Source organism: Quercus lobata, chromosome 3 (genome assembly GCF_001633185.2).
Source record: "Quercus lobata isolate SW786 chromosome 3, ValleyOak3.0 Primary Assembly, whole genome shotgun sequence".
NCBI lineage: Eukaryota > Viridiplantae > Streptophyta > Magnoliopsida > Fagales > Fagaceae > Quercus > Quercus lobata.
Genome location: NC_044906.1, coordinates 22,490,687 through 22,501,006, shown reverse-complemented (window position 1 = coordinate 22,501,006; position 10,320 = coordinate 22,490,687). Strand labels below are relative to the sequence as shown.

The 10,320-nt window shown below is 34.5% G+C and overlaps 2 protein-coding genes and 1 long non-coding RNA gene across 3 annotated transcripts; all 3 read right to left on the bottom strand.

Annotated features, from left to right (window-relative positions):
* Positions 1-1,379: 1,379 nt before the first annotated feature.
* Positions 1,380-1,891, bottom strand: LOC115982592. Its single transcript, XR_004089669.1, has 3 exons — positions 1,659-1,891; positions 1,522-1,584; positions 1,380-1,416 (listed from the first exon to the last, which is right to left on the bottom strand). It is a non-coding gene; the product is annotated as an uncharacterized LOC115982592 (long non-coding RNA).
* Positions 1,892-2,579: 688 nt separating this feature from the next.
* Positions 2,580-7,285, bottom strand: LOC115982591 (putative disease resistance protein RGA4). The gene is made up of 5 exons (XM_031105234.1): positions 4,570-7,285; positions 4,236-4,445; positions 3,978-4,037; positions 2,797-2,870; positions 2,580-2,683 (listed from the first exon to the last, which is right to left on the bottom strand). The coding sequence occupies exon 1, from the start codon at positions 6,709-6,711 to the stop codon at positions 4,615-4,617; it is 2,097 nt and encodes a 698-aa protein (XP_030961094.1). The 5' UTR covers positions 6,712-7,285; the 3' UTR covers positions 2,580-2,683; positions 2,797-2,870; positions 3,978-4,037; positions 4,236-4,445; positions 4,570-4,614.
* On the bottom strand, positions 6,787-7,449 carry LOC115980569 (putative disease resistance protein RGA4). The gene has a single exon (XM_031102804.1). It carries the CDS (start codon positions 7,447-7,449, stop codon positions 6,787-6,789), a length of 663 nt encoding a protein of 220 aa, XP_030958664.1.
* Positions 7,450-10,320: the final 2,871 nt, after the last annotated feature.

Sequence of the window (10,320 nt, the reverse complement as noted above, 5' to 3'; positions counted from 1 at the left end):
AACGTGAATAGTGAAAACTTTGTAAATATATGTTCAACTGTATATTTTTATGGAATGATGGAAACGACAATAAACTCTCTGCAATGGTATATAGAATATAACTAACCAGTGATTTTTTGTACTTATTCTGAATAATTGGATTGTTACAACTTGTACAATAAATAGGAAGGGGGATTTGAACCAAAGTCTTGTTTCTCCTTATAAAGGAGACTAGGCAATGGCATCAAGCTACTGTGCTCTTGGCATTGTGTTTCTTTACTTGATACAATTTAACAGATGGAAGGCTGGATATTTATTTAACTTCATTCTGCACTCTTTTAGATTTGAACGAGATAATCAAGTAGAAAAGAAAAAAAAAAGTGAAACCTTTGTGTGGTTGTGATGTTTTCAATTGCTGGAAAAAAAAAAAAAAAAAAAATTCCTGCCTAGTTTGAACTGGGAATTTGGGATTGTTTCTGTACTCTATGCATATAGAAACTCCGTGAACAAATTTAAACAAGTTGAAAAGAAAAAAAAAAAAATTTATAGAAAGAGCTTTAAAGTTTAAAGCCTAACAAAATCCAATAATTTTGATTCAAATTCAAGGATTAGTTGGAGAAACATGGGTTAAATATGTTAATTGTCCTTATTTTTAAAATTATTACAAAAATGTCTTTATTGTTATTTGACGGATGGAAAATCTTGATGTAAATCATGTAACACAAGAAATTTAGAAAGCATACTTTGATGAATAGGCATGAATTTTGTTTGTTAGATTGGCAATTTTCATTCATTAGATGATGAGAAAGACCTTTTGAAACACTATGAAGGTAGGGACTAAAATGACCTTTTTGAAACAATAGGAAAGTATAGGGATTAGGGACTAAAGTGCACCCTTTAATATAAAGAACGATTTTAAACAAAGGTCAAAGAGATTGAAGACCAAATATGCAATTTAACCTCAAAAAATAAAGGTAACAACCAAATAGAAGTTACCAAAAAGCAAAACCATCGCATAATTGGTTCAAGATATTCTAAATTTGGTGCAGAAGGATGGTATGTGGCAGTGCCGTTACACCATCAACATTCTTAATTGCTGCCCTACTCTTAAACTTATATGAAATATACAAATCCCTTGAGGCTTGCTTCTCCAACCTCTAACTTAGAGGAAACATCCATGTGCACCAAAATTTTTTCTAAACGGAGTTTATGGCTTTGAAGGAAAATTGCCTATGATGGTGACCACAGCGTATATGCGCATTTTGACCACAAAAAAGAGGACAAATTTGAGGCATGCAAGTCAAAGGGACGGTAATTTATACGGATGCATTCCTAAGCAATTGAATCGAAATTTGCCCTTCGAAAGTGACGAGCAAGTTCCTCCTATCATAATTGGTTGGAAAATTCTTCGAAATCCAATTCCTGCATTGGATAAAACTAATATGCAACATACACACAAGTAGACAATCAGTTGAAGTAACTTTTTTTTTTTAATTAAGGCAATCAGACAGAGATTTGACTTTTGAATCAGTGGTAACGTACCATGTTGGCATAATCTAGGTCCCGTGAGTCCTTCATTGAATCAGTGGAGTTCTTTATCACACCCTACTAGATCCACCAAAATTTATAAGCTCAAGAGTATTAAAATAATAGACAATAAGTTTAGAAAAACATCTTACCATTTAAGTTTTGCATAAAGTGACCCTCTTATGCTAGGCCTTAATAGTGTGAATTGTTCCCACCAATAAGCTAACTGAGCTACAGTTAATGCCTTTGCAAGAGCCAGTTAACAATGCAAAAGTCACATATTTACTCCTCCCATATATCCAATATCCACATCAAGGATGTTATATAAACAGTAATAACTCTATTCATGCCTCCAGAGCTTAGTATATAAAAATTAGTAAGAAATTTCGGATGATTTCTACTCGAGTTTACTCTATTCAGCTAGAAGTTCTCAAGAGAATTTTTTTAATGGAATGGGAGGGGACTCTGTTGCTCAGAAAATTAATAGGTAGGGAAGACAGAAGTATATTTTAGCTGGTCCTGTCCAATCTGCCAATATGTTGGTTAGACCAACCAATCAAATTCCCATACCTAAAATATATTACAAGAGATATTTAGAATGGAAAATGCAACTTTAAATGAATGTGATGAGAATCTTATAATCCTCATAAGGTTCCCATCATCTGATATGAAATTTCCTGCAATCTCATAAATAATTCCCATCATCTTCTTCTTCAGGTTAAACTTTTCAAATTCTTTGCCAACAACATTATCTAAAATTGTAGAACGCATCAACATCTTGAAAGATTCTTCATTTTTGTTTGTATCCCTTGAAGCCAGGAAAAACTTAAAAGGTACCTCAATTAGAAATTAACCCAAAATCTGAGCACAAGAATTTCTAAATACCAATATAGCAACCAAGTAATCGTGAGATGCCAAGAGGAAGAATTAATCATAAAACCATTATCAGTTAATAGTGGATGCATTTCTAAGCAATTGAATTGAAATTTGCCATTTGAAAGTGGCGAGCAAGCTCCTATCATATCAGTTGGTTTCCATCCTTCTCATGTATATAGGTCATTGGCACACCTTGCATTTTATTTTTTGCTCTCCATTCCTTCCAGCTGATGCACACTTATGGCAGCCTCAAAATTCTTCATAATCCAATTTTCTATATTGGATAGAAATAATATGCAACCTACACAAGTAGATAATCAGCTGCCACTCTTATCCTTAATATTTTTAGAAAGTTAAATTTTAAATGAGGCAGACAATTACATTAAATGGAAGCATGATTTTTGACAGCATTACCATGTTGGCATAATCTAGGAGGGCCCATAAGGCCATGAATCCTTCATTGAATTGGTGGGGTTCTTTATCACACCCTGCTAGATTAGATCCACCAATATTTATAATTGATCAAGAGTAATAAAATAAGAGAGGATAAGACTTAAAATTCTGAATAGAGATGAATCCAGTAATGCTTGGTCTTAATACTGTGAATTGTTCTCACCGATCAGCTAACTGAGCTACAGTAGCCTTTCACAACTGCAAAATTTCACATATTCACAAATCCCAATATCTCCAATGTTCACATCAAGGATATTATATAAAATTATTTCTATGCATGGCTCTAGGTTTAATAATATACTTTAGTTACAAATTCCAAATGGTTTCTATCCATTTTTACTCTATCCTGCTATAAGTTCTCGAGATTTTTTTATTTTTTATTTTTTAATTATGAATTTTGTGTTTTATTTTTTTATTATAAAAAAAAAAGGAATGGTAGGGGGTTTGTGTTGCTAAGAAAATTAATAGGTTGGGAAGACATACATATTTTAGGTGGTCATGTCCAATCTTACAATAAGTTGGTTAGGTGTGCTAATTAAGTAATATCTACTTTCCTATTTTGAATAACCTTAGAAGCTTCAAGCTTATAAGAAAAATTGGCTGGCCAGATTAACCTTGATAAACTGGCATTAAATATGAAATTCCATGACTCTAAAATATATTGAGAGAGACTTTTAGAACATAAATTGCAGTGATAAGTGAATGTGATGAGAATGTTTTTTAAAATATGCTCGAATCCTGTAATTGTCATACTAATCTTATAATCTGATAAATAATTTCCTGCAATCTTATAAATACACCTCACAGCTTCAAATAAATGCAATCAGAATATATAGGCAAAGAATGAGGTGATGATATTAGAGGTTTGAACCTTTTCTTTCCAGAATTTGTAGTAATAAAGGATCAAACATAACATAAAGTAACAGTTAGGATTGCAGAACATAACACTGCAGATGATGTAACCTTGTGCTAATTCTACCATACTTTATAAGATGTAAAGTAAATCTCTAGCAAATAATCAGTTAATTTTGGATGCGTGCCTCTAACAGCCTAAGCAACTGCATCAAAATTTACCATTTGAAAGTAATGAACATATAACTATATAAGGCAAGTTCCTCTATCATAATCGGTTTGGTCCAAACCTTCTCAAACAGCAAATGAGCATGCCTTGCATGTTGTTCCCAGCTCTCCATTCCTTCCAGCTGGTGCAGACATGTGAGCCGCATTAAATTTTTCAAAATCCAATATTTGGTATTGAATAGAACTAATACACAACATTCACAGGTGACAGGTAGACAATCAGTTGCCACTCTTTTCATCATAGTATTTTAGGAAGTCAGTTATTTAAAATAAGGTAATCATTTCTAACAAACAGGAAATATGAATTTTGTTAGCATTACCATGTTGGCATAGGGCCCGTGAATCCTTCATTGAATTGATGGAGTTCCTTTTCACAACCTGCTAGATCCACCACTATTAATATCGGCTCAAGAGTATTAGCATATGTAAAGATAAAATTTGAGAAATATCTGACCATCTTAAAGTTCGGCAAAGTTTGAATTGTTCTTGCAAAAAAGCTAACTAGCTACCATTGATGTCTCTGCAAGAGGCTATCACAATGAAAAAACTTAACAAATTTACTCCTCCCAAAATAGCTAAAATTGACTCTAAAGATATTAAAAGGGGAAAAAATTTATCTCTGAGTGCCTAGAAAGTGGATGTTGAAGTACTTACCCAAAGATGTGGAAGCACGTTGGTTGCTGAACAAGAATTTAATCCTTAACCATAATATCGAAAAAATGGGATGTGAGCAATCTTAGGCCAATCCTCACCAATTCTCTCCTGGCATCTTTCCTTCAAGTGGGGACAATTATTGATTCTTAGGCTTTGTAAAGAGGTGAGGCGGTGCATTCCTTCGGGAAGTGACGTCAAATTAGGACATTCGTTAATTTCAAGCCTTTGAAGTGATGTGAGGTCGCTTATCCCCTTGGGAAGTGATTTCAAATTGGGACATCTAAAAATTTCAATATTTTGAAGAGATGTGAGTTTATTGATCCTTTCATGAAGTGATGTCAAATTGGGGCATTCGTTAATTTTAAGCCTTTGAAGTGATGTGAAATTGCCAATCCACTCTGGTAATGTAATCAAGTGGGGAACATTTGAAATCTTAATCACTTGCAAAGTGGTAACACATTGTGTGCCATTACCACTCTCATTACCAAACAGATCAACCTCCTCGCATTCCCAAATCTCTAGCCTCTTAAGGGAAGTGAGATGTGTAAATCGGGACAGAGATTTTAGTCTAGGACATGCCCAAATCTTTAGATATTCAAGAGAAGTCAAGTTTTGCAGCCACTCCTCTGGCAGAGACTCCATGTCCTGCATCCGAACCAAAGAAAAATACTTTAATTTGGAGAGAGGAGGGGAGGAAGGAAGCAAAGAGGCTCCTGTCATATTCATTGTCGTTGTCATTGTTTGTTGCAATGGCTTCAAGCTTGCATTACTCAGTACTAGCTTATCTTCAAGAGAAGGAAATAGCGGCATGCAAGTCAAGTTACTGCAATTCGAGATATGGAAATAAGAAAGACAAGGAAAGGATGGCAGATTTTGATGACTTGATGTTGATGTTGTTATTGCCACTTTGTTGTGATCATTATCAAAATTGACCTTGACAATATCCGTCCTCCACCATCCTTTTAGATTAGGGCAATCTAAAAGTTGTAGTGACTCTAAGGATGGGAAAAATGTTGTTGATGATGACGCCAATAAATCAGAAACCTCATTAGTGATTTCCCTGTCAGATATGTATTCTAGATCCATCATACTTCGAAGATCAAGATATCGAAGAGAGGGGAGTTGATACAATGGTGATAGATGTTGGACCTTAGATTTCCAAAATTTTAAATTAACAAGACTTGTTAGGGAAGGAAGCCAACTCGAAAATCTCACACCCATATACCCTTCCACATGCAATAATTTTAAAGCATGGTGTGGCTGGAGACCTTCTAACAAGTTTTCCTCATTGCAAACGTCTACGCCATCATTACCCTCCCAATTCCAACTTAACTTCAAATTTCTAAGATTCTGCTTGTCTTTCAAATTTGCAGCTTTGGCTTCTACTGCATTCACCCCTTCCAAATTTTTAACACATAGTTCTCCTCTCACATTGTTTAGCTTTTTCAATTCGACTAGTCCTCCAGAATGCTTGGAGGAGAAAGCTGCAGGGTCCTTGCTCACAACAAAGAGCGGTAACATCTGAAGAGAAGTCAGTTGCCCTAATCCACATGGCATATGAGTCAAACTATCACAACAATATATATTAAGATGCTTGAGGTTGACCAACTTTTGAACGTCTCTTGGCAATTCTTTAAGCTTCCGACATCCAGAGAGCTTTAATGTTTGCAAATTCAACAGCCTAATAATAGAATTAGGGAGAACTTCAATGTCGTTCTTGGAAAGATCAAGGTACTTTAGATGTGTCAACTTGTCTATACAATTCGGTGTTGTCGTAATTCTTAAGCCGTGTAGGTCTAACACACGCAAGCATTTAAAGCTAGTAATAAGTTTTTTGAGTGTAGATTCTTCTTCTCCTTTCTTATTATAGAACTGGTGATTGGACGTCAAAATAAGTGTACGTATCTTCTTTGCTTTAACTAATGGGCTTAAATTCTTCTCAAAGAATGAAGCATTGTAAAATGGAAATGACAAATGACGAACTTCTTCATTAATATTTGTTGCATTGGAATTAACGAGTGTGCAATCGATCCTTGAGACTGATTGTGTAAGATCATGGATTAAACCATGCATTTTAAGAGTTATATTCCCCATGCGATCTTCTCTTACTTCTTGGAAGAGGGATCGCCAAAGTCGATCCATGCAATACTCTTTAGCAACTTCCTCTAATTGTACCTTTTCATCTGATGATTGGATAAATCCTTGTGCTATCCATAGTTATATTAATGTTAACTTTGAAATCTCATAATCTTTAGGAAATAATGAATAATAAGCAAAGCAACACTTTAAATGTGATGGGAGATGATCATAACTCAATTTCAGAATTGGTAAAATTCCATTACCATTTTCTCCTTGAGTTACATTTGTAATTTCATTATCCTTGATATAAGACCATTCATCCTTTGTTTTTTTGAAGTATAATACTCTTCCTATCACCTTTATAGCAAGAGGCACTCCTTGACATTTTTGTACAATTTCCATTCCAATCGCTTCAATGTTAGGATCAATGGTATCTTGCCCTTTTTGAAATGCCATTTGCTTAAATAAAGACCAAGATTGGTTAATTGACAGGCCTTCTAGAAAATAGGGTGAGACTGTGCTGGTAATTTCTGCAACCAATTTGGTCCGTGTAGTTATCACCACTTTACTTCCCTTTGCGCCACCCATCAAAAGTCTTTTTAAGTTACACCACAATTCCTCATTGCTGTTCCATACATCATCCTCTACGTCTTGAAGTACAGCTTGAATAGTGGAAACAGTGTTCTTCAATTTTTCGAGCTCATCTTTGACACCCCAGATAGATCCGATCACTTCGAAAGTTGTGGAGCTCAATTTTTCAATGATCTTTCGTGCAAGACCAAACGGGATTGCTTCAGCCATTTCTTCTTGGTGGGAGAAAGAAAACGCTGAAAGATAGATCACAAGAAAGCTAGCTGAAATGCGAAATGTGGGAGAAGGAATAAGTTTGAATTTGCACCACGCTGACCAAATTAAGGAAGGTTCAGCTTTACCAATTTTCGTAGTGCTTCCACAGCTCTATCATGATTCGGTGTGACTAAAAGCTTCACCACTCAATCATGAGTCAAGAAAGACTCAAGACTCCGCGTGAAGAGGGGACTCTTTTGTTAGACTTAAGACAACACATGATGTTGTTATTCAACTAAAATGGCATGAAACAAACTAATTGAAATAAAGACTAACTTTTGGTGTGTGCATTCAAGAAATCACGTTGCAGGTATATATTGTAAAGCATTCTATTCTATAACAATGGATAAGAGTTCGATGAATAAGAAACGATATATGTAAGGACCCGATTTGAAAAAGTTAGCCCAGAATGTGGACAAATTTTGGCCCAAGAGACCCAAAACAATGAATTTGTAGAGAAATGAGTCGAAACACTTGACTTTAGTTAATCAGACAACGACATGGATAGGCTTCATGACAAAAAAATAAAAATGAACTCTTATGAAATGAAGAAGGAACATCCTCGGCTTGGTCCAAGGACAATAGTTCTAATATAATGTTCTTAGAAAGTGTTACAAGTTTAATTGCAGATTGCTACAGTATTTTTTCTTTCTAATTTCCGACCCCTCTATTGTTCTTTCTCCTCTTCTTTTATACTCTCTTCTCCCTTCACCTCAACCGTCCACCTGTATGCTAGATGGTTAAGGTTGATACTTGTCCCATCAGTCTTTCTCATAAGTCTTCAAGCAGTAGCTGTAAGGCTGAAATACACTGTTCAGGCATCACTTCCACATCAATGCGGCCAAGGGATTAGCTGCAGTGCATTTAATGCGGAGGCAGCAGCTTTCTCTCCAGATATTTTGGGGTTCATCCTTATCTCATATCTCTACCGTCTTTGTCCACCCCAAACGAATTTCAGGAATTGCCATCTTTGCTGTCAATCCATTTCCCAGGACCTTGGCCAAGCTCGACCGATGAAGTTTTCATCCTCGGCAAACTTTCTGTGGCCTTTAGGACTAAACCCCACCATTTATTCATCAATGTAATTTCCGCTAACGAAGACATCTCATCCTTGGGTGGATCTTTGTTCTCGACTTGGGTCATAGGTCCAACATATGAATAGATAATGCACTTCTGGGCCTAGGGACCCTATAATATATATGGAATATGTTAATGGAGTTAAACAATTCGTGAAATTTGTGTCTCAAACAACACACAAGGAAGGATTCCATGTCCGTGTATACAAAATTGTTAATGTTGTATGGATCACCTATTTTCATTTAGGATTGTTAAGTGTTATCAACCTTGAGTTTTTTCATGGTAAATCAACATCTACAATGACTTCCATTGAAACTCTAAATAGTCATGTCCAAAAAACCTCAAATGAATATGATATACTATTTCATAATCATGAGATGTTGCATGACTTATTCCGCATGCATTATATGGCGTTAGAACTAGTGGAAGAAGACCTTAGTGTGCGACAAGCTGCACAAGGTTCTAATTAAGATGCAAAACAATTTTACAACTTCATATATTGAAGAATAAATTAAAAAAAAAAAAAATCATATTATGTCAAATTTTTTTTGTGCATTGCACGAATTGCCGACTATATATATATATATATATATATATATATAAATACATTCAAATGCCCAAATAGAAAATATTGAATGATGTGTTAAGCTTAATGCCTAAACTCTTTTTTCTTTTTTAATTAATAAATAAAATGATAAGAGGGGGCGACTTGAGTGGTTTTCCTATTTAGATGTTACCATAGTAGCAAGGGCGGAGCCAGGGATTTTTGTTTGGGGGGGCCAAGTTGTAACACTAATATATTTATCAAGACAACCTCATACACACACATAAATACACATGCTTTTTTTATTATATACACACACTTTTTTATTTGATAAGTTATATATATATACACACCCAACAAAAAAAGAGCTTAATATTTTCAATCAAAATTATGTTTGATGGCTATCTTTCATAAAATTAATAAAATACATTTTCACAATTTTCATAGTAAAATTCTTAAAAAGTTTCATTTTCTATAAAAATTATCAAATTTTATACTAATGTAAGTAAAATTATTCAAGTGAACTAATGTAATTTTCAAAAACAAGAATGATCCAAAATTTGGAGGAACAAATTAGGCTCAAAACATATTTGAAACTATTTTGCTTTGACCCATTATGTGGCAACTAAAGAGACATTTCATGTGTAGTTTTAGTAACAATAATTTTTTAATGAGTCAATAACTTGTTAATCGCCACATAACAAGTTGAAAAAGATAAATTCAAACATGTTTGGTGCCAACTTTTTCAAATATTTAACAAATATAAAAGCAAATTTTACAATAAAATATAGAATTGTGAAAAATAAAGTTGTCTCTATAACTATTAGATCAATTTTTTTTAAAGCATCATTGGACTAATACAAATACTTAGGGGGGGGCCAGCTCTTATTTTTGTAGACTAAATTTTGAAAGCATTAAAATAATTATATATATATATATATATTTAAAAAAATTCACAATTTTGGGGGGGCCATGGCCCCCCCACCCTTCAACATGGCTCCGCCCATGCATAGTAGCATTCTACTCGTTGGGTTTGAGTTTGCAAGCAGAAGAATCAATGATCATTTAATTATTATCCTAGCCAATTAGCATTAAGCCGAGGGCATGAATTTTTTCCAAATTCTTCTTATTGCAGGATTCAAACTTGGGTCTTCTACTCCCAAGTGGATTGAGAGTTAGCGTACTGACCATTAGACCACCACCCT

Excerpts from the sequence above, each read along its gene's own strand:
- LOC115980569 (XM_031102804.1), bottom strand. The coding sequence starts at position 7,449 with ATGGCTGAAGCAATCCCGTTTGGTCTTGCACGAAAGATCATTGAAAAA.
- LOC115982591 (XM_031105234.1), bottom strand. The coding sequence starts at position 6,711 with ATGGATCGACTTTGGCGATCCCTCTTCCAAGAAGTAAGAGAAGATCGC.